This window comes from Gossypium arboreum, chromosome 2 (genome assembly GCF_025698485.1).
Source record: "Gossypium arboreum isolate Shixiya-1 chromosome 2, ASM2569848v2, whole genome shotgun sequence".
Taxonomy (NCBI): Eukaryota; Viridiplantae; Streptophyta; class Magnoliopsida; order Malvales; family Malvaceae; genus Gossypium; species Gossypium arboreum.
The window spans coordinates 6,784,029-6,809,733 of record NC_069071.1 but is presented as its reverse complement, the minus strand read 5'-3'; the positions used below and the strand labels follow the sequence as shown (position 1 = coordinate 6,809,733).

At 32.5% G+C, this 25,705-nt stretch overlaps 1 protein-coding gene across 1 annotated transcript; it reads right to left on the bottom strand.

Moving 5' to 3' along the window:
* Window positions 1-18,598: 18,598 nt before the first annotated feature.
* Window positions 18,599-25,083, bottom strand: LOC108461379 (ATP-dependent 6-phosphofructokinase 5, chloroplastic). Its single transcript, XM_017761219.2, has 13 exons — window positions 24,511-25,083; window positions 24,163-24,253; window positions 23,701-23,774; window positions 23,300-23,411; window positions 22,781-22,876; window positions 22,598-22,699; window positions 22,389-22,463; window positions 21,817-21,957; window positions 21,546-21,662; window positions 21,344-21,448; window positions 20,554-20,634; window positions 19,673-19,801; window positions 18,599-19,093 (listed from the first exon to the last, which is right to left on the bottom strand). Exons 1-13 carry the CDS (start codon window positions 24,834-24,836, stop codon window positions 18,926-18,928), a joined length of 1,617 nt encoding a protein of 538 aa, XP_017616708.1. The 5' UTR covers window positions 24,837-25,083; the 3' UTR covers window positions 18,599-18,925.
* Window positions 25,084-25,705: the final 622 nt, after the last annotated feature.

The following is a 25,705-nucleotide window of genomic DNA, read 5'->3' as shown; positions in this document are numbered from 1 at the left end:
TATACAATTCAACTAAGTAAACAGTTCCAAACATGGATCATTATGCTCAAATTCACAAGCATATATCTTCTCTAATATCAACCATTTGACAACCACAAAACCTACTATCAATAAGCATCACAAAGCCAACCTTAATCACATAATATAAGTCATATGCACACATATATATACACAACCAAACCAACCAAATTAAGCCAACTTTAATGGCTATATATACAAACCAAAACATAAACATTTACAAGCCTATTCAAATGGCTAAATTCATCACCAACTTATATACCAAAATGGCCAAAGTTCCTATACAGGCCATATATTCCAAAAACATAGATTCAAAAGTACCAAAATGATAAATTGATAGTGTGATGAAATATCTGACGATTTCTGAATCCCAGCTAGCTTTGAAATCACTATAAAACACAAAAAAATAAATAGAGTAAGCTTTATAGCTTAGTAAGCTCATATGATTAATAAATTTAATTATCCAATTCATTCACAATTTAAAGAACATAAGTAGATATAAATAATACATTCAATTCAATAACTTTTACAATGCCATAAGTCTATGTATCATGTATAAATTCATCAACTTTCACTTATTTTTCATATGAACTTATCAATTATCACTTACTTGCCAAACTTATTCCAAGTACCTGAACTGATCCGTATCATTGCTTACATCTTCATATCATCATCTTTTCCCATTAAACCATTCGGAATAATATCGAATACTCAAGAATCTCGCACTGAAGTGCCACAAACATAGCCAAAGCTATCTCAATCTCATATCACATATATGCTCACTCTTGAGCTATCAACGGTCCTACTCACACAAGCTGTTAGTCAAGACGTAGCTACATGGTGCTGCTCACACAAGCTATCAAGTAACAGCAACACATGTCGGTATACGCAGCCACCGGTAGGACGTACAGGATCAGCACCTAGATCATATAATCACAATAACCCCTAATGACATGTCACTAGTATCCTATCTATTCCTAAGGTTCAACAGGGATTCTCACTGTGTCAATGCATTGTCAATAGATTTCGCAGTGTCTTAATAACACAATTATAATATTTAAGCATATAAACACATGTAACATTAAGCTTATTTGTCATACAAACTTACCACAATTCACAAAAACGATGAAATAGGTCGATTAGTCGAGTACTTTGTTTTTCCCCGATCTAGATCTGAATTTTTCTTTTCTTGATCTATATGTAATCAAATTTAGCTTATTTAATAATCTTTCTATTCAATTTAATCCAAAACACTCATTAAAGTACATTTATTCTTTTGCCCCAAGTATTTCACAACTTTTACAATTTAGTCATTATTTCAAAAAAAACACAAATTCATGCAATTTAATACCAAACCATGCTAGCCGAATTTTCCTAGTACACATATCAGCCCATATTTTTCATTTATTTCACAATTTACCCGCAAACTTTTCATATTTCTCAATTAAATCCTTATTTGACATTTTTCTCAAAAATCACTTTACAAAACTTGTATAACTATCATCAAACATTCATAATCTATCATCAATCATTAAAATACGTGCTTATTCATCAATGGAAGAATCCTAAATCTTTAACAGTTTTGCAAAATAGTCCCTAGGCTAGCTAGACCTAGTTGCAACGATTTCAAAAACATAGAAATAATTAAAAATCGAGTCAAAATCACTTACCAATTGAGCTACTAAGTAAACAAACCTTAAAAAGCTTCATGGCTTCCTTCTTTCTTTGTATTTTAGGTGGAAATGAAGAAAAGATGATGATACATTATGTTTTCAATTATTTTAATTAAGTTATTTACAAATCACTATATTAACTTTGTTTAAAAACATTAAAATCACTTAATATATGCCTATAATTGTCCAATCACACTTGAAATGGTCTAATCACCACTTAAGGACTCTTAGTTTAAGGTTCTATAGCTATTTAATACCTTTAGCTATTAGAACATTAGTTTTGCACTTTACGTAATTTAGTCCTTTTTACCGTATTGAGCATTCAAATGATAAAATTTCTTAACAAAAATTTCACACAATCATACTATCCTTTTGTAAACATTAAAATAATAATAAAATAATTATTTTGACTTCAAATTTGTGGTCCTGAAATCACTGTTCTGATTTGACTAAAAACGGGCTGTTACAAGAGGTTCAATCAACGACTTAAACGAAACAATTCGCACAAGAACAACAATCAACCCAACATGTCAAAAACTTCAACACAAACCCCCCAAAGCAAACTAACACTTACCAATGAATCAACAACAATTACCTGAACTTAGACTACTTGAGGAACGTTTCCTGTAAGACTTTCGCTTAACAAAACACCAATCGCACAATTAACAAAAATTCAAACAAACAACAGTAATTCCTAACTTCGAAGAACAACAATGAAATTTTGTGAAGAAAAAAGAGAATAACGATAGAACTTACGCAATAACCTTTCAAACGATGTAGCGAACAATGCAAAATTCTCAATTAAACCCGGTAACAGCTTACAAAAGCAAGCAAAAAGAAAATAGAAAACAACAAAAGAAGAAAAAGAAAGAGAAAAACGTTAAAGAAAGGTTTTTAAAACAACAAAAAACTAATAGGCTTTTACCAAGTAGCATAAAAATATTTCCTTAACGCATACACAGAGATTCGAACACAATACAGAAGCTTAACCATCGAACTAGCAAGCTCATTCTTGACACAAATTAACGCAGAAATAGACTTAAGTCAAACGTCCAATGCTAAAGGTCAAGTCAAACAAAATAAGAAAATTTCCAAAAGTGAGGTTTGAACCCCTAACCTCTAACATACAAACAGAGCACTTAGCCACAAATACAAAGACTAAATTATTTCAAAACTTTACAAACAACACTCAAATTTTTGGGACGTTACAGTTTTAAACCTTGTAGTTAACATCTAAAGATTGGACTACTTCACAATATTTGTTCCTTCATGAGCAGTTTCAAGAATAACCAAATCTTCTTTTGCAGTAATGCACTTAGAAATATGCATGAACTCTTACAATTCAACACCACAAAATATTTCACTAAATGCCTTGGAGTTTGTATTAGTTAGTTTTTTTCATCTTTGGTCCAATTTGCTTATGTTTAAGGGCCTTCACACCAATTACATCACTTGTTGTTGTTTCCCTACTAATAGGCATAATTTGTGCCATCCAATAAATAGAGGTCTTGAGACTAATGATGTGACACCTTATATTTGATCGAGTTAGTGGATCTGAATATAAAATGACATATTCTATTGCCGAAGTAAACTTTTTTTCTATCTCACTTTATCGAAATGGAAGCGTAATGGTAAAATTATTTTATTAAAAATTTCGACAGCATTTCTGCTTATTTTATGTAAAAGCCTATTGCAAAATTTAGATTTCCCAATATATCCATATTCAAATCATCTGCCAAATCAATTCTAAGTACTTTTATATTTCAAACATAACACAAACTAAACACATCACACAAAAACCATTTAATTGACTAATAACATTATAATTATCACAACCAAAAGTTACATCTTTCATGTCACACATACATAACTATAGGAAAATGACAATTAAAAACCAAGTACATGCCAACTTAAAACAAAACAAATACGAACTTTGTTGAGTCCAAGATCTGTCAGTTGGATGCTGACGACTCTGAGTACAAGATCTCAAAATACACCTAGCATGTATATGAAAACAAGACCATTCAATGTGTAATAATTCCAATGGTATTACTATAATCACTCAATATAGCATGAAATTTAGATGATTGGACACAATTGATTCATTTACTCCTTAGACCAATTCAAGTGTATCCATATCAAGGTTTATCCAATACATTAATATACACATGTATCCCAAATAGACGAAATGCGATATTTCAATTAACCAATCAATTTTAACAAACTTATTAACACTTTATACTAACGATGTATGCGACCTTATTCGATTTGTCTCATTTCATCTTATTGCATTTGTAACACCCCTTATATGTGTCTGACGCCGGAACAGGGTACGAGGTATTACCGGACTTAATCATACACAATATGTAAAAATCGAGCTACAAAATTTCATTCATATCAAAAATCATTCAAACACTTGTATAATGTCCCTTACACGGGTCTTCGAGACCCTAAACATGCATTGAAAATAGTTAGGGACTAAACTGAGAACTTTCAAAAAACTTTGGGCAACTTAGCAATTTTCTTGTTTTGGAGAGTCACACACTCGTGTCCTTAACCCATGTAACTCTCTGACTATGACGTCATCATCGAAATAAGGTCACACAGCTGTATCACACGCTCGTGTGTCTAGGCCGTGTGATACATTAGAAATAAATGAATTTTTCATAAAATGGTGCAGACTTCACATGGCCAGAGTACACGCCCGTATGGGTAGGCCGTGTCTCTTACACGGCTAAGACACATGCCCGTGTCTTAACCCGTGTGTTTACTACTAGACATACTGACTTGTAAAATTAAGGTGCAAGGGACACACTGCTATACAACACGCCCGTGGGGCAAACCGTGTGTCACACACGGCCTAGACACATGCCCGTATGTCTATCCGTGTGGACCATTTAGAGGCTATCTTTCAAGCCAATTGTCACCCTCAATCATCCCTACACTCAAACTTGTTTCATAACATGCAACCTTGCATATTTATACACTTAATATCCAATTCCATGGCATTTTCATGCCTTCAAAGTATCATCCTAATGCATATTCAATTAGTCACACCATTTAGAACCATTCCACACCAATTTCATGCATAACCAATTTTATTATCCAAATTCCATAATACATATCCATGACCATGATTCTTTTAAGTCATTAAGTCATTTCTTATCTCCTAGCATCTATTCCACACCTCATCATTCATTCACCAAGCAACAACATATCACATCATCAAGGCATTAGCACATGCATGCATGGGTAATTAGATTACAACCCAATGATCAAATATAAGCCATATCACATGGCCATTACAAAATGAATCATCAATATTAGAGGCCTTTACAACTTGGCCAACTTTGCATGACACATATCACAAAATAACCAAGTCCCTTATACATGCCATACTCAAGTTATCAAATTCACTATACCCAATATTCTTTTGATAGTGTGATCAAATACTCTAATAGCTTCCGATCCCCGAGCTAGCTTTATGGAACTACAAAGGATGGAAAAGGAAAAGGGGTAAGCATTAAAGCTTAGTAAGCCCACATGCAAATAATATGCAATGATAGTAAACAATTATCATCCAAAGATATAATAACATAGCCATAAAGATCACTCATCATTCAAGTATTTTGACTTATTTATCAAGGGTTCATATATATACACTTTCTCATCACAATTCATCCTTTATCAAGGCATTGCTCGATAGTTTAGCGTACATTCATGTACTTACTCGTAATATATCATATTATCATACATTATTTAATATGCCTTCATTGGGACTTTCATCACCTCATCCATTGTATTACCCATTTAACACTCTGAATACTATTGGATACACGAAAAACTTGCACATAAGTGCCACTTATACATACGTAGCCAAAGCTACCTCATAACATGTAACACTCACTAAGGAGCTACTCACGGGCTTGCTTATATAAGCTATCGGTCAAGGTGTAACTACACGGACTGCTCACACAAGCTGTTAGGTATCCGAACCACTCAGGACTACCTGGCCACCAGTAGGACACATAAGACTAGTACCCGGAACCAAATTACATGTATCTCTTACATCATGAACTCAGACCACTCAATGAGCTACGATGTCACATATATATCACGAACCCAAACTGCTCAATGAGTTTGGATTCCTTAATTCCTAGTGACATGTCACTTGTGTCCTAGACTATTCCTAAGGTTCAAATGGGGTTTCCTTGCTTGTCGCATCACTGTCGAACTTGCTCGTAATGTCGTTTACAATATCTATAATACCAACCATGTACTCATAGAATATCAAGGCATATAATTCATGATAGCAATAAGCATTTAAGTTCATATAACATTGAAGCATTAAAACATGTAATACATCACATTATTTACACATGAACTTACCTCGATACAAAATCATGATAAACGAGCCTATTTGTCGAAAACCTTATTCTTCCCTCGATCAAGACCTGTATCACTTTTTTCTTGATCTATAATGCCAAATTAACTTGTTTAATAATCACATTGTCCAAATCAGTCCAAAATTCATACTTTGATAAAATTACCTTTTTACCTATAATTTTTCCCTTATTTACAATTTAGTCCCTAGGCTTGTAAAATGAAATGCATGCATTTTCTTTGTTACCCAAGCCTAGCCGAATTTTCATTATACTCATAACAGCCCATATTTTCATCAAAATCTTTTTATCACCTATTCTACACCCTTTTTCAATTTAGTCCTTTTTAGTGGTTTGCATGAAAAATAATCTTGTAAAAGATGTTTATCACACACCAAACTCTCATATTCCTCCATAAATCATCAAAATACATGCATTTCACACATGGGTAAATTTTCATACATAAACCCTACCTCAAAATAAGGGTGAAAATAGGTCAATCAAGCTATAAGGACTTAAAAAATGTAAAGAACATTAAAAACCGATTAGGGAACACTTACTATTGAGCTTGAAAAGATGAACAAAACCCTAGCTATGGCTCCTTGAGATTTTCGGCAATGGGGGAGGAAAATGGACACCAATTTTGACTTATTTTTCCTTTTTATTCTTTTATTTACCAAATTACCAAAATGCCCTTAAGGCCTTTCTTTCTAATTTTTCCTACACGTCCATTTTTGTCCAAACTTTTAAAAATTGGTCAAATTGCTAATTAGGACCTTTTAATTTATAATCTAAAGCAATTTCATGCCAAAAGCTTTTAGAAAACAACTTCTGCATCTTATCCAATTTGGTCCCTAAAGTTCAATTGGACATATTATGCATAGAATTTCTTCATGAAATTTTCACACAAGCATGTATTCATATCATAAACCACATAATAATCATAGAATAATTATTTCTATCTCGGATTTATGGTCTCGAAACTACTGTTCTGACTAGGCCCTAATTTGGGATGTTACAGCATTGCATTACCAATTTGAATCAAACTACTCTTCCTATTCAACATCTATATTTTCTAATATATAACTCGAATTTGAACTAATTCACAGACCCCACTAATATAGTAATTCAGCACCCAATGCCTCATCATTACGTCTCGAACTAAACAAATTGTGCCTAGCGCTCATCAGTTCATTCGAAGTAATAATTGTGCCCAACACTCGTCAGAATGTTCGATGGTTAATGCGCCTAAGTGCTTATCGACCTATAGTCGAAGTAATTTTATATCGAAATGTCCAACGCAAGCAATTTGTGCCCGATGCTCATCGGCTCAGCGAATGTAATACTTGTGAAAAACCACAGTTGGGACGTCCAAAGAAAAATGCGCCTAGGGCTCATCGATTTATAGTTGAAGCAATTCCTTATCACCCGATTCTATAACATACCTTTTATTCTCAACTTTTCCCAACAATTACTACAACAACCAATAATCTGATTTCGTTCTAAATTAAGTATTCATTTTATTGATCTCAACAACATCAATTCTTCAATCAAACATCATTTCATACAAAATATGGCATGATTTGTCTCATGTTCAAGCCAATTTCGTAGTTTCATTAAGTTATACTACTTTCAATTTCATTTAGATTGACCTTCTATCACAATAATCAATCTCAATATCGTATTTATAATCAAATATTCATGTGTAACTTCCTTTGTTATGCTAATATACCTAACAGTGAAACTAGGTGAGAAAAAAAATTAATATGTTGAGTTATAGAATACAAACTATAAATTTTGAGCTATTCATCAGTGGCTTTAACTTTTTTTCCTTTACTCTTGAGGAATTCGGGTCTTCAACAGCTACGAATTAACATGAACACATAACACCATCAATAATCAACCAAATTCACAATCAATTGTTATCTCAAACAAAATTTACATTTCATTCAATTTAGTCTTTAAAATCGAAACAAGCATAACTTTCAATTCTAAGCGTTGATTTATAATTCGACTTCATTTCCTTCTATATTAGACCCTCTATTATCAATTTCTAACAAAATCTCACAACAACTCTTGTTATCCATTTAAGTTCTCAAATGTAAAATATAACATGAAACTTTAACAATCTAGTCCTTTTTCATATTTACACTCAAAATCTATCAATTAAACACAAAAGCTTAGAGAATTTATTAATGGCAACTTTTCAAAACATTAACAGTTTTGTACATTGAAACACAAGCCACCTAGATAAAGCTCCTACGGTCACAAAATATAGAAATTAGAATAAAAATACCTAATTGTACTAATCAATTTAGTTGCCAAAGTCTGAAGCCCTAAAACCCAATTTCTTCTATATTTCTTTTTTTTTCTTTCGTGCGTAGAAGGTTGGAGAAGATAATCTTCTCTCTCATTCTACTTAATCCATTTAATACATATTATTTTCTTTTTCTTTTTTATAATAAATAATAATAGTAATATCACAACCCACCCTCATGATTGTTAGATATATTTAGCATGTTTTAATGTCATCTTAGGCTTTTGGACTATTAGCAGTTTTAATCTCTTTAACTATTTTTAAATTAAAATCTATAGCGATATGAATTTACAATTTAGTCCTTGGACTAGATTAAATATTCAAATTAACTAAATTACTTATCATTAATTCAATTTATTTGTAACATAACTCCGTAAATATTTTTATTAATTATTTACAGACTTGGTTCACTAAAATGAAACCCCAAAATCGTAATTTCCCACACCACTGTACCAGGTTGTTACAAATGATTCTTCCATATCAATAGCAAATGACAAGACCTCTAAAAAGATGGTTCAAGTGTTTAACTTTGATACCGATTATGAATTCATTGAATTTGTTTCTTAAGTTTTCATTCAATTACAATTAGACGAAGTTACTAACAACTATAAAATAGAGATAGACATAGAAGTTTAGTTAAACAGTTCGAAAACTTCCTACATTTGTGAGGCTTTGAGCAAAGAGTAACCTACTATAAATCAAAAAGTACAATATGTGATTTAAGTTTATTTCGCTCACCAAGTTGCAACATCACTACTATACTCAATCCGAATTTCCCCGCTAAGTCTTTCCCCTTGAAAGATAAGTAGTAATTGATCAATAAAACAATTTACTTGCAATAAATTTGCACTAGAATAGGATCCTAACTTGAATAGTATAAGTGTTCTCTCATTCGCATCCCATAAACAATAATAAGTCTCTTATTCAATAAGCCTTTAATGGCTTGGAAAAGTACAATCAATATGGATCTCTATCTCCTAAAAAATAATCTTCAAGTATGTCTTCAATAAGAAATAAAGTGGTAAAGGCCATCTTGGTATAAGCTTCTTTGGAGAATATATCCCTTCAATTATGAAAACTTTGAACACATTCAAAGTCTTCCTAAAGTCCTTCCTTGACTTGATTCTTCCTTGTTTTCTCCTCAACAAAATGCTACTATAATATCCCCAAGGATCTTCAATTAAAAACCCATAGTTTTGGTCATTATATTCCAACCAAATATGGAAAGTTACATTGGTATGCTAGATGCAAACTAAGTTGCAACGGGAGTTACTTGGTCTTTATAACTAGCACTAACAATATGTGTTCAAGTCAATATAACAGATTTAGTATTTAATAACTATCTAAAAAGTGAGAATATTTTATATTTATATAAGTTTGAACTAAGATCAATTGATTTAAAGTTAAAACTCATTCTTTTTCAATTTTTTCGATTTTACAAAACATTTTTAGTGCAAGCAATGAAAATAACTTTTTATTATTTTCATTTTTCAAAAATCAATTTTAAAATTTTCAACCTAATACATTTTCTTCAATATTTTTCATTTTTCAGGAAAATGAGAAAAATGACCCTAGTTAGTATAGAACTTTTGAATTGTTGGTGAGGAAAATCTTGAGCACAAAAATAGAACATGAACAATTACTCAAACAGAAAAACCAATAAATATGACCAGGCTCCAAAGCATGTATCAAGTAACTATCTTTTAAGGTTCTAGTTGCCCCTCCTATACTTAGTGTGCAAATGAGTTTTAAGCAATAAGCTTTGATGATTAATAAAACCTAATGACTATTTGCATTTTGCGCTAAGGAAAATAGTCCACTAAGCACTTAACAGAGTATAATAAGAAAAACAATTTTTACAAAAAATTCAACAATAATTCTTTGTAGAATAATCTAAGAATAGTAGAAGATAGAGGAAGAATAAAAAGAACTTTTTGGTATATCATCCATGTAACGCCCTAAATTTTGGGCCTAGAAGTTTTGGGATTTGAGCATAGGAACAGTGAAGAGGCGGTACATATGTGATTAGTTTTGCAATTTTGTACAAAAATGAGCTTGCTAGTCTAGTGGTTAAGTAGAGTGTTGGGGTGTTGGAGATTTTGTGTCCGAGTCTTTGTGCGTGCAAGGATGTTTTATTTTTGGATTTTATTAAGTTTTTTTTCTTTTGATGCTACTTAAATTTTTATTATTTTCCTTAAAATATTATTGTTGATATTATTTTTATTTTTCTCTTTTTTCTCTCTGTTAGTTTCACGTTCTTCTTTTCTCCTTTCCCTCTTCCCTTTTCTTTTTGGTTTTTCGGTTCTGACTTGTGAATTCGGGATTTTCGCTCCTCTGCCTCCATCTCCAATCGCAACTAACAGTTGTGGGATTCGAACTTCCTCTGCATTATTTTGGTTTTTCTGAATTTCAATTCGACCTATTTTGTGTTTGTGGTGTAACTCTTTGATTTTGGGTTTTCTAAATGCTGGAAGTGAGTAAAATACTCCAATTCTGATGTATGTTGGTAGGGTAAAGGTTAGAGACTGTTACGGTGGCTGAAACGGTGGTTTCGGGGCTAATTTGGGGTGGTTTCGTGGCCGCTTCCATGGCCACACGGGCATGTGCCGTGGCACACGGCCATGTGGATTTTGGAATTATGGTTTCCACACGGGGGTGTATTTTGGAACACACGGTCGTTTCTGGTGGGCACACGGGTCTCACACGGTCGTGTCTGCCCTGCATCTTATTTTAGCAAAATTGGACAATAAGTTACATGGCCTGCTCGCACGGTTGTGTCCCTGCTTCACACAGGCATGTGCCTCTGTCACACGGACGTGTGCTACCCTACACACGGGTGTTTGGAACCCCATACGGCTTGGAGTGTCCCACACGGCCGGGGCATACAGGCGTTTGGCCCTATTTCGCCAGATTTTGATTTTAGGGCATATTTAAGTGCGATAGGGACTTTGTGTGTTTAAACCCTTAACTAAACTTTAGTAAGGGTGTTTACAACTCTGATCTGAGTTTGGATCATGCGTTTTTGTGATTGGTTGTGTGAAATGGATGATTTTTAACCCGGTTAGCTGAGTGAGTGTGCGTGCAACTAGTTTTTATCTGACCATCTAACTACGTGTCATTGATATGCGAGGTTATTTTATAATTGATACTGACCTCAAGTAATGAGTGTGTACATTTCTGATTCTGATTGGCTGAATATAAGTGACTGTCTCTGATTGACTATCTGGAAATTGGTATTCTGAGTTTTGTGCATCTGTCTGCATACATACATTTGCATGAACTATTTTGGGCGAGATTTTGAAGAGAAGGGAGATTTACGAAATTGGCAGCTGATCTGCTGGTAACTGATAGCCCTATTACCCAGAGGGTCGTGGGCGGTCCCAATACCCTGAGGGTCGTGGACATTATTGATAACGGTATAACGGATTACCGACTTGCACTGTACTGCATGTACGTTAGCTACGATACGTACCACTATCTGATCTGGCAGTTATACTGTACGTCTGTACCGCGATTTACTGTATTACACGGTACAGCTTATACGCTAGCTTTGCTGCGTAACATATCTGATCTGGCAGTTCATACTGCATGTCTGTATCGTGGTCTTCCATATGGCACTATACAGCTTACTGATAGCCCCTAATACCCAGAGGGTCGTGGGCAGTCCCAATTCCCTAAGAGTCGAGGACAATGCTATGTCCATCGTTGCCAAGCAACCCGAGATGACATAATATGGAGTGTAGGGTTGGATGGATGGGTTGATTATATCCCCATTTGGAGTGATTGGTTAGACAAGCTTACAGCTCTATTGAGGTGTGATAGGGGACAAAGATGGTCTGTTTGCTGGATGGGTGGGTTATTTTATAACTCATTTGCACTCATATGCATCTGATTGTATCTGTGCAATTGAATGTGACTGTACTGCTTAATAAAGATGTCCGAAGGATATAATTGACTGAATGTGATATTGTATTTGGATGTGATTGACTTATTGACTGTAGGGCACTTGTGCCTAAGAGGATTCTGTAGATATGATTGCTCTTGTCATTTGGATAGTTCTTGAGAGGAAGTGAGGCCCCAACCAAAACCGATCTCGATTCGGAAAAGGGCTTAGGCCTAGTTTGTGACTACTGGGAATTACCGTTATTGTGTATGGCAGAGCCATATGACTATAAAGATACATATGGTCTGTATTTGTTTTAGTCAATCTGTAAGTATGTTCTATTCAGAACTGCTTCTAGTGTTCCTGGTTTCCCTTCTGTAGTTTAAATGGTTTAATCTCTCACTGAGCTCAAGTAGCTCACCCCCTCTTCTGTTTTCCCTTTTCAGGTACAGTTTTTGATTTTGGATACTGGACCCGGTACGCGAAGGTCTCGGACAATCGCGACGGAAATTAGTTATAGGTTCTATTTTTAGGTTTTAAATTGCTACTTGTTTAAGTTTGAACTGTAAATTTTCTCAATACTGTGGTACAACTACTATTTAAAACTTTTATTCATACTTTTATTTCTGTTAAACACTTTGATTTGTTTTGAGATAAACAATTTCAGAAAATGGGATTTCAAGCAACTTGTTTTATAGTATTTTCTCATGATCACTTCGGTGATTAATGTAGCATTCTGAATTCGGCCTAAACTCCTAGGCCAGATTTGGGGTGTTACAATCCAAATGGAATTTCACTCCTATTTATAAGAATTCTCATATCTCTTCATAGAGGCATTACTTTTCAATAAATGTCTTTTCTGAATAACCATATTTCTTAAATAGACATAACTATTCAAGAAAAATTACTTAAATAATTATAATTCTTCGTTAAAAACTAAGTGACATAACTATCCATATTTAAGAGACACAACCCATTATTATGAATAACTATAACTTTTGATTAATAACAAAAATTGTGTACACTCTTTACCCGAAAACTCAAGTAATAAATGTTACATTTAGCACTGAACATTGTTTTCTATATCAAATACTTATAATTTGGACCTTTATCAAGGTCATACTACCATCTTTAGAATTTAAATATACTAGCAATAAAGTTTAATTCTATTTCAAATTCATTTTGGGTCTCTTTTGGCTCAACTAAAATTTTTTAGTTCTAAGTTTGTATGTCTCAAGACAAGGGCTTGAATGTTTCGAGACAGTTTCATGTTATTGTAAAAATTTAGGTTCAAAGTTACCCTATCTCGAGACAAAGGGGCATATATCTCAAGACAAAATCCAATATGTCTCGAGACATGACCTTGATATTATAGCTTTTTATCCTCGAAGTTCTTGTTTCTCGAGACGTATTGCAAAACACCATTAATTCGAATATTAAAACAACTAAACACTCGCTACTTCATTATTAAACCTATGTACATGCCATCATCTAAAACCTAAAACATTACTTTCATACGCTATTTCGAGCCTTGGTGATATGATGAGATGTGTTGATGTCGCTACTTCACACGAGCGCTTCAATCCAAGCTTTCACCTACGTGTTAAACAACAACACGTTAAGCTAAATTGTAACTTAGTAAGTACTCGTGAATTCAAATCTTACCATTGCTTAGTTTGTTCCATAATAAAAATACTATTATATTTCATGAATTTATCGTAATAAAAAAAAAACTTCAAAATTTATAAAATTCGTTAATACTTTGATTCAATACTTGTCATTTCAGGATATAACAATAACTTTTTAACAAAACTTACTTACCACGACTTTTAGTCCATGTTAAACATGTTTGAACCAGATGGATACACGAAACATATCAGGATACATGAAGCACATAAGTGTTGAGAACACAGGCATCGAAGTGTAATATCATAACAGACTAGAGTATCACCAAAGTGCATGTCACGATTAACTAGAGAGCGCTCGGGTTCCTATGGCATGCCAACTATATCCACGAAGTTCAACACTTGTCTACATGGACATTTCACGATACTGGATTTACAATAATTAATCACGAATGCTTTATTTCACAATTATCATGATTTACTTATACTTTCTCATTCCTTTCATTCGAGTTTACTAGTTAACATTACATGAACATATAATTTCAAACATTAAGATTTTCAAAAGCATTAGCTTTTTATTTCCATTTCAGTAATGTCCATGATATTTATTCATGGTAATATATATTTCACGATTTTCACAATTTAACTACACTTGTGCACTTTTTCATTTTAGTCCTCATTATTCTACGATTTAAAGAACAATTGTAATTTCATTTATAAAAATCACATAACTTTAGTTAGTAAATTATTAATTCACAATACATCTTATATTTCATGTTGTCTACATCATTTTTACTTATCAAATAATAACATGTAAAACTTTCACATACTTTTCAATTTAGTCATTTTACCACAAAATTCAATAATCACTATCACATAGCACTTTAATCCATTAATTCATCATAATATATTATTTCACATGTTTAACTTATATGCACTTCAAATTTCTCATTTCAATCATAAATTTCACAAACTTCATGATTTAGCCCTTAGCATCATGAATATACAATATTTACTACAATTTCATTTCATCATCACTTTGTCTATTTCATTACCATATTTCACTTCAATTAAGTCTTCTTTTAACATATTTTATTTCACATAGCAAATTATATTACACTTTATTCTGCTAATTTACAACTTTCACAAAGCTCACATTTTAATCCTAAGTAATAAAAGAATTCAAGGGTCCTTACCTCTTTTCAACCTTAAATGATTTGTTTTTCTCTTTTCTTTATCACTTGAATCACTTCCTTTATCTCTCTCTTCAATAACATTTCAAGAGCACAAAAATTTTCATGAGATTTCTCTACATTAACATCACTTCCTTATTTTTCTAACAAGATTAAACTTAAAAACATGATAAAACTTTGATATTATTGCCTTATTTTTTTAATTTCAAGCCTTAGCTTGATTTTTTCTCCCCTCCAATATGAACATACAGTCTTTCTTCTTGAAATCTAAGTTCACTAGATTATTGGAGACTTGATTTTACTAGAAATTTTAATGAAATTTCAAGGATTTCTCTCTTAATCTCAAGGAAATGACCAAAATTACAAAGAAAACAAAGCTTGATTTCTTTCATGGAGAGTGGCGTCAGATGAAGATGGCTTGTTTTTCATATTTTCTAATCACTTAACCAATAATTAATTAATAAAAATATCTACTAATAAAATAATCATAAATTATTTCAACTAATAATTTCTCAACACCTTCATCCTTAATCATTACCCCTAATATTTATTCAAATTGAGAAATGATCATTTTTCCTTTGAAATTTTTTAATATTCACTTTTAGGCTATTCTTTACTTTTGAAAAAATAATAGTTTAGTCCCTCTAATTTTTTCTCTTATTCAATTTAATCCTTATTCACAAATTTATTTTACTCTTTAGTCCTTTCCACCCTTGGGAAATTTTCACAATTGGTCCTTCAATTTTTTCATATTTATACTTTTCCCTCACAAATTTTGAATATTTACACTTGAGTTACAAAACTTTTGGCTTCTTTATAATTTAATCCCTACCTTAAATTAATATATCACGACATACTTTTTAATTCGACTTTCTTTGGCATCCATCAACCTTCTCTATTTTTCATTTATATTCTTTATTTTATTTTACCAAGGAATATATTATGTACGAATCTCACTTAATACTACTTTTATAATATAACGATATTAAGGATGTTACATATTGGAACATTAGATATATTGAAAATGTTCCAACACTTATTTTCTAAAACCAAATTGAGTCTTAACTTTTCAAAAAATAAAAATAAAACACTGGTTTTTTCTATTTGTTTAACATTGCTCATTGCTTGGAAAATACTTTTCAAAATCAATTCCAAACAAAATCTCAATGGATAGATTAACAGATAAAATATGCTAAAACACACAAAAAAAGAAATAAGTATATTAGAAAATATACCTAATTTGTCAAGGATAGATGGGAAAACTTGAACCTAGAATAGGTCAGCTGTTGCAAACAATATTTATAGCTTTTTCTTCTGTTTTTTGGGAGGGGAGTAAGGATTGAAATTCAACTGAAGTAGAGATGTGCAAAAAACCACACTAAGAGAAAAAAAAAGGTAGTAAAGAAGAACGAAGGAGAAAGGAGAACTCGCCAGAAGATTGAGGTATAACCATTGAAGAGAGAAAGGGGCAGGTGATAGTGCATGACAAGAGTTGGAATAAAGTTGAAGGTTAAACTTTACAATAAAAATGAGTTTTTCCATTGACCCGAAGTTATCTTACCAATGTTATTTTTCAGAATCGAGTACGGGAAATAAGGAAAATATTTTCAATGAAATAAACACAATTTATATTTAGTTTTCAAAATTCCAATGTCTAATGTCGAATGCCCAATATTTTGTGTTTTCTTTTTTACATTGATCCTACAAAATATTAGAAAACGATGTTATAAAAATATGTTTTTACAAAATTTAAAAGGATTCACAAAATTTTTGAAATTTATTTTGAAGAATATTTTATATAAAATAAATAAATTTCTCTTCGCCCACTAAAAATAAAAAATTTAATCATTTTATTTCCTTCTAACACTCGTGCTTTTCTTTCAAATTTTTCTTACTCTCTAAAATTTTTATAAGGAAGGTGTTCAATTTCTTGATACTTTCAAGTGAGACTCCCTAATTTGATAACAACTATTCTTTTTCTTTTTCAAGCTTTATTATTTAATCTCTAGAAAATTAGGATGTCAAACTTTTCTTGTGATAGATTAGAATTTCTATGTAAGATTTATTTTTTTTAATTTATTGAATAATTTTGGGAGATTGATTTTGTAGGGGATTCTTAACATCGTGATTGGTAAAATCTTGTAGGGTAAACTATATCCAAGATCACTAAACTATTAATATGTATACATTTTAGTCACTCAACTTAAAAAAAAGTTACAAAATAATCATTAAACTATTCGAAAGTTTTCATTTAAGTCAATGAGTTGTTAAAAATCACTATTGAAGGCCATATTCATATTGCCTGCACCAATTGAAAGCCCTCATTCTCTACAATTCAAATTTTTTTTTTCATGAAACAACTTTGAACGACAAAAATTTGTAAATCAAAATCTAAACAGCTTTCTTTTTTTATTTTCGACACTAACTATCAGATCTATTTAGATCTAATGTATGTTCTACTTGTCGATGTGTAGTAATCCACCGTACCTGTTGTTGAATCGTCGCTTGGAGCTTGCTAGCCGAACTTTTTAAAAAGAAAACTTGATAGCCCAATAACTTAAATAAAAACTTTCAAATAATTCAATGACTTAAATGAAAACTTTTTAATAGTTTAGTGACCATGTTCTAACTTTCTGAAGTTGAGGGACCAAAACATAAACTTACTAATAATTTAGTAGCATTGCTTTTAAAAGATGTTGGTTTGCTTTTATTCATTAACTTCTAACAAACAAGGATCGAAAAATAAAAGTATAAAAAAAAATTTAGCCCTTAATGTTCACTCATTTTATCATTTTGAACCTTATTCTATTTTTTTAAGGTCATTTTGGCCCTTAAGCTTTAAAATATAATCAAATTGCTTGCTTTTGAATAGAAAAATTGATCGAGCTATTAAGATTTTAATGCCATTGACATAACAACTCAAGTGACTTTTTATATACACATCACTACTAACATGGATAAATTTTTTAAATGTTTTTATGATTTTATTTTAAATTTTGTTGATTTTTAAATATTTTTATAATTTTGTTTTAATTTTTTATGAATTATATATGTACTGTCACATAAGTGGCCACATTAATATCGTTAAAATTTTCACAGTTCAGTTAGTTTTTTTCCCAAAAACAAGCAATTTGAATAAATTTTAAGGGTTGAGGCCAAAATGACATAAAAAAAATAAGGATCAAAATGAAAAAATAAATAAGGTTAAAGCCTAAATTTATCATTATGCCAAAAATAAACAAAGCAACAAAAAACCTCGCATACCATAAATTTAAAAAAAAAAAAATTGAAACATGAAAAATCTATATTAATTAGAACATGATAAGTGAAAATAATAGGATGCAATACGAATACTTGAATATTTTAAAATATAACAAAACTTATATATAATGCCTCAAATATGATTATGAGATGATAATATACTAATACGATAAGGATACACGAATTGCATAATCTAATAAATAAAAAATCTAAGCTCTATAGGAAAGTGTGATAAATGGAGCAGAATTCGAAAATGCAATTGTTTGTTCAAATCTTAATGTCCTGAAATCAATAAATTACAACTGCTATTGTTCGTGAAACAATTCCCTGTTTGACTGACTGCATTCTCATTTTCTTGAACAGCCAAAAATGGTACCCTCAAAACAAAATAATAGGGTAATCCCCCTTAATGCTTTATTACCGATGTTCGTTTCTTTTTATCTTTAACCAATTGCTATCATGGTTTTATTTCTTCTACAGCCTAAAAGGAAATATTCTAAAGGCTTGTTCACACCTTCAATGAACAATTTCAAAACTTAAATTTGTTCCCTCTTTTGATTAAACTAACCGCTTTTAGATGAAGTCGGGCTGGCCTGTAGAAGTCAAGCATCGATGCCACATACGGCTGTTTGGATCTACTTCCCGGGGATGAGAAATGACCTCAGGAATGGGAAAGTAAACATAGTGGGTGTTGCATATACCAACTGTAATGCCGCTATATCCAGCAAATGCACCATGGACCTGCAAATACATACATGGATGCATCCAACATATTTTACAGGTAGAAAACGTAAAATGTGAATAATAAACAGCCCTGCAATCCAAGAAAGTCAAAAACCAATTTCAAACGGGCAAACTTGCACAACCCTATATCAATGTGCACCGAAGAGGATGTGACATGCTGGAAGACTCGTGCAAAGGCTAGTTAAGTTGCAAGCTTGCAATTGGTTGGCCAAAATTAGACTTCAATGTGAAGGTAGCTTTTTAAATGACACTCAAAATTTATTTCTTTCCACTTTTCTACTCAACCGAGCATACCCCAAGTGGGAAAATTAAGATAAATGTTTAATATTTCTGGACCGCTTGGTTTCTAGTATCGAGACTACTTGACAGAATTTATTTTATAACTGCTGGTTTCTGGTATCTTAGCTCATTTACCAGTCTGCATCTAAGCAATATTGGTTTCTATACATGTGATCAGTTCCTGGTAGTTCTCTTCTCGTATCAAAAGCAGAAGAAAGTTCAACAAGCAGTTCAAACAAAACATATTGTGTGTGAACACGTGGACAGTGGAGGGGAATAAAAGAAATGGATACTTACTGCATTTTGTCCCAGAACAGTACAGAGAATTCCATCAGAAGCATTTGCACGGCATGCACGGATCATGTATGTTGGATCAATATATTTCACATCTGCCGGGATGCCAATTTCCTTAAAGTATTTCTTTGTCTGGTAGGAAGGTATTGAAATAACATTTAGTACTGCATAATGTTCATCAAGTGTAAGAAAATTTAAATAAATCATCCAATGGAAGAACATAGAATGTGATTTCTTTTGCCATCTCTTAGTACCACAAAAGTTAAAAAGAGGTAGTACCTACCAACAACGTTTCAATTGTCTTAAAATAGACACATTAGAGAAGATCCTTACATATAAATGCAGTAAAAATCACTACATTACGGTAACCAACATCAATAACTGATGACAATCAGTAATGCATTTTAGTGGTCAATTGTTTGATTTATCCATAAGACATGCACAGCACTGATACATAAATAATCATAACCAAACCAAAAGCAATCCATTACTATTTTGCAAGCAATCTAGTGCAAGAAAATGGAATTTTTGATCCAAGAGTAAGGTATCAGACTCAAAGAACAATTTGGAGATCCTTCAAGAATTTGTTACAAACAAAACTTCATATATACCAAATTCCAATCCTCATTCGAGTCAACTAAATAAGGTATGATTCATAACTTGAAAAAGACAGCAAATATCTCTAGGACAGTGTACATGCAATCTGCAACACTCTCACCTTTTGAACATGCTAAGTTACTTATGAGGAAATATTCAAATAACTGGACTAATTGATTAACATAATAAAAAAAAATGTCTTAAACGCATCTTTACGTCTTCAGCCAGGAGTTTACAAACAAACAAATGTAAGAAATAGTGCAAACTACAAAAAGAAAATGAAATACCTCTTGTTGGATGCGCACACCAATATCTCCAAGTACAATGTTTCCAGAAGCATCGGTAGCATTAGTTTTCTCAACGAGATTCTGCACAAAAAAGCAGCATCTTAGAGATGCTCAACTTACATTTTGTCACGTGTATCAAATTATTAAGTTTGAACATCTCTAAAAATTGATACTTCAGTCTCCAAAGAGAGAAAAAAGCAGACGAACAATTTCTCAAACAAATATAGAGAAATATTCTGGTACCTTAATCCCTGTTTTTGAAAAAACTGACTTTAGAAAGGGAAATAAAATTCAACATATAGGTGCTTTTACCCTTCAACTAAATACCTATGGATTTCGTACCAAACTCAAAACATGACACAATTGAGAAAATACCAAAATATATTTTAGAAGGAACATCATTGCAAAATTGCCAAATGAATATAGAAAAAAATTCTCTGCAGCAGAGCAAGTGAATTCTCCATAAGTTATAATTCCCATGGTACTGAAATTGATAAGATCCAAAACTTGCAAATAGAACCGCAAGGAAGAAACAATAGAATAGACAACAGATTAAAAACTGAAACATGAAAGCAACAATAAACCAAACCAGCAGCAAGTAAAAGCCCAAAAATTACAATGGAGACATCGTTAAACCAAAAAGGAAATCATCTTCATCAATATAGATAGCCATTGAGTTAGACATCCTAAGGGAAAGTTTTTTGCCCACTCCAAGACACCATTAAAACTTCAAACTTGTGAACAATTATCACTTCCAAGAAGGCTCAAATAGCTATATATATTAAGTCACCTGTCCAGCTCCTTCTGCCACACAGACCACAGCCGATCCCTTTGTCTCTATTAAGTATTTCAGATGCCTTAATACACCATGAGGCCCATGCAAATTGAAAGGTACCTAGAGAATGCATAATCTGGATGCATCAATAACATGCATTTAAAGACTGTGATGGACATAGCTGATTGTAATTAATTGTTAACTGTCAGCATAATACCTCTGGAATCAAGCATATGTCAACTTGTCCACTAGCTAAGGATGACTGCATGGCTATGAAACCACTACTACGACCCATCAATTTCACAACACCGATTCCATGGTAAGCACTATGTGCCTTGTAATTGATTGAAGGAGAAAAAATAATATTAAGTGACAGGAGGGAGGTTTTGCACATACATTTAAGTAGAAAAGAATTGCACAATGCATGAATTCTAAAAGTCAAAGAACAATTTTTTTTTTTTATATCAAAGTAATCAAAGCTGATATACCTCAATGTATGCAGAGTTGATCGCTCGTTGTGCTTCTTCAACAGCAGTATCAAAACCAAAGGTTTTGTCCATCAACAGAATGTCATTGTCAATAGTTTTTGGCACACCAACAACAGCCACTTTCAACTTTCTTTTGCGGCACTGAAAGCAAAAGTGTACAAATGTATAGATTTAGCAAAACATAAAGCCAACCCCCCTATTTGTGACAGAAGATTTTGACAATTCTCAGGAATTCTTAATCACAGAAGATCCTTTAATATCCCTCCTGATCTGATATATTATTCATACATGTGGATTTTAAATAAAAAACAGAGCTTAGAAATACAAAATATGGAAAATAAATCTGAATCTTTCAGTTACCCATAATCATTGTACTGCCTTGAAGTTAAATCCAATGGTTAAACAAAATTATAAACACTGCTTAAGACATCAAGGGATAAAAAAGAAACCACCTTAGTTTCTCTGAGTTCCTCTTTTGAATTTAAGATAGTAAAAAATAAAGGAAATACCAAATTCAAGATTAATGAATTGTTCTATAGAAACAGACTGTAAAATAAGTATCTGATATGAACCTCATTGTGAATAGCATTAGCCCCAGCATGAGTACCATTTCCACCTAGCACAAAAAGCATGTTGATTCCTCTTTCCTGACATCAATTTTGGAAACATATAAGAAAAACAATACATACTTGGCCTCTTTAAGTCCGGCTATTTTAATTCAAAATCTACAATTCCTGCAAGGCTAAGTTAATCTGACAAATAGTAGAAAAGTTAGGAGTACCTCCATACTAGTAACAATATCACTGACAGAGGGTCCTCCACGTGAAACTCCTAACAAGCTTCCACCTGAAAGGTGAATATTTTGGACTACTTTCCGCGATAGCTGAAAATAGCGCCAAATGAACGATATAAAATCTAGGATGGAGCACGATATTCTAACAAACCATTAAGAAACAATGCTTACCGGCATTTCAGTCAAGCCTTTGTCTGAGAATCCACGATAACCGAAAGGAATCCCCACAATGTTTTTTACACCATATATTTCCAGTGTGATGACAATCTGCACTAGTTCATTAATTTAAGAATGTATTGGTCAAAAAACACTAAAGCATTCAGGTTTCAGACTAAACATGAAACTTTAATCTAACATTATATTTATGGTGTTAATATCCAATCATCATTACTTCATCCTACTTTATCAGTTTATCATGAAAGTAGAAGAAAAACTTTGGTACATGGTATTTTGAAGTTAAACTGAAATCTATTGACCAAGAGAACAATATGAGACATATTGCATGTCCAGAATCTTGGTCAGTAGACACTGAACATGAATTTTTTATTTTAGCATGAAATACAAATTAAAAACCAGTTAACAATTACATAACCAAACAATGAAAGCACTGAGTTGAATCAAATAGCGTAGCTGTTGTTGGTAATTACAATCATGCCAGCAGCAAATTGAAATTTTAAGTATGGTGCTGACCTGTCTAATGACATCATTAAGACCAGGGCAAAGCCCACCACAAGTAACAATTGCAGCCTTCACTTCTTCTGGTTTGAAATATATTTTCTCTCGAGGCCCAGCACGATGAACCCTAAGATGATATGTAATGTTACATAATATCATAACTGCCAAATGAACTACAAAGTTTCATACATTAAACAAAGACAGTGATAAGGGAATATAAAACATGGTAACAAATGTGGACACCTGATGACAGTGGACATATAAGTTACAAAATCTACTAGATCAATACAAAAGTTGGGAAACAATATTAAAAGCAATATAACATTATTTTACCACATATTATTAAGTATTGTAGTGAATGCAATAGAATGCATGAGTCTATGTAAACCTATAAATAAGTAGAGAATTATGCTTACCATTGTTCAACCCAAGTACAGTTAGGATCAATGCACTCCGCACCGGCAGATGTAGGAGACGAGTAATGTATGACCTGAAATATTTAAAGATCAGAATCTTGACCAATCTAGTCTAAATGCAGACGACTAACCGAAGCAAATGAAAGATTATTTCTGCAGAGCTCGAACAATTAAACCAATATCTTGATTTAAGATATAAAGATAAAAACAGAGAGACAAGCAAACCAGAATTTACTTCTAAAGGAGCAAGACAAGTAAATTTCTTTCCTGAAATTATTTAAGCCATTTCAGGTGATTTTGAATTCACATTTCAAACAGATACTCAACACATGGAAATTATCAATTTTGAACATGATCTCCAAGCTCTAAACGATAAGCTCATGTAAGAATTTCAATTCTCCATAACACAATTCAGCAAAACATCAGTGAAATTTAAATACATATATATGGAAAAGATATTACCTTAAGAAGCACTCTATCGTTATTATTAATATAACCATGCCATTCCTCATCCGACGGATAGCCTTCCGCAAAATCCTCAGTTACCGGAGTTCTGTAACAAAAAAAAAAAAAAGAAGATCATTTAAGTTCTATTTGCTAAGTTCAAAATAAATAATTACTTCACAAAATAAATTAATAATTAATAAGATAAATGCCATCAAATTCATTGAACTCCAAAATAACTACAATATTTTAGAATTTTCTCACTCTCGGGAGTAAAAAAAAAAAAGAAAAAGAACACTCACAAGAAGTGAAAATCAGCTGGAAACAATTTCAAAAAAACAAGGAAAAAAGGAACTTTTTTTTTACCTCATTCTGAGACAGAATGTGGAAGGAAACGACTGAGCATCGGGGAAAGTATCGGTGATGTGAGGAATATTAAAGCGTCTTTCGAAATCTTGCTGGAACTTTGACTTCCAATCAGGATCACTAAAATCGATACAATTTTTCGAGCTCTGTTGACTACATTCAACCTTGAAGAAACCACTAGTACTCCTCTGCGATCTCAGTGTACCGAGATTCAAGGAACTAAATCCATGGCGGAAACGGAGGAGACGACGGTGAACGTTGTCGTTTCGAGGGAGGCGGAGTTTCGGAGAAGCCGAAGTGGTGATCGTATGGGAAAGAGTTTCCATTAAACGACAAGTAAAGTTGAGTTTTTAGCTTTCTTTTTTTCCCTTTTTGTTTTGGTAGTTGCAGAGTCTATGATCAAAGATTCAAAGCTTTTTATTTTTTTTTTGTTTTTTTTTTTTATTTGGGAAAGCGGGGTATTTGGAGGGAGGGAGGAAAAATAAGAGGAGACAGAGAAAGCAGACAAATCGAAAACGGCAGCCGGTTTTGGCCGTACCTACTACAAAGTGTTTTGGCTTATAAAACCGAGGAGGCTTAAAATTCAACGGAGTTGCCACTTCTTTGACCATATTAACCTTTTCAATTTTTTTATTTTGATTAAAATTTGGCTTTTTTATCCTATAATACAAAAAAATAATTAAATATTAAAATGGTATTCTCTTGACATTATTTACCAAAATGGGTTGAAGTAAACAGTACCGAAGGGTTGTGCCAGAATTGGTGTCGACACTAATTTTTTTTTCTCAATCATTTAACCATATTAGCTAATAATTTATTTAAAAAAACTAATCTTATTTAAATGGTAGAGAGGCCATATGCAACGGTACCTATATTATACACCTATACCAGGCAAAATTGGGTTTGTACGGGTAAAAAAGGGTGGAGGGGCATTCATTGGTGGCACTAGGGTTGGAGAGCACATGTCAGGTGACACTAGAAAGAAGAGAGAGGCCGTCAGGCGGCACCATTGGGAGGAGGGACTGTCATGTGGCACCAGACCATTATAAATTTGAGTTGAACAATTGTAGCAATTTGTGTGTTTTCTTGAATTGTTGAAGTAATTTTTTTGTTTTGCTGAATGGTTGTAGCAGCTAACCGATAAGAAGAAAGGAAAGGATTTTTTTTTTGTAGAAGAGAAAACAAAGAAGAAAAG

What these genes read in the sequence shown, in the direction of transcription:
- LOC108461379 (XM_017761219.2), bottom strand. Translation starts at nt 24,836, where the DNA reads ATGGAAACTCTTTCCCATACGATCACCACTTCGGCTTCTCCGAAACTC. An exon ending in ATATTGTTACTAGTATGGAG is followed by an intron (nt 22,464 to 22,597) that starts GTACTCCTAACT and finishes AATTGATGTCAG; the next exon opens with GAAAGAGGAATCAACATGCT. An exon ending in ACATATGCTTGATTCCAGAG is followed by an intron (nt 21,449 to 21,545) that starts GTATTATGCTGA and finishes TGCATTCTCTAG; the next exon opens with GTACCTTTCAATTTGCATGG.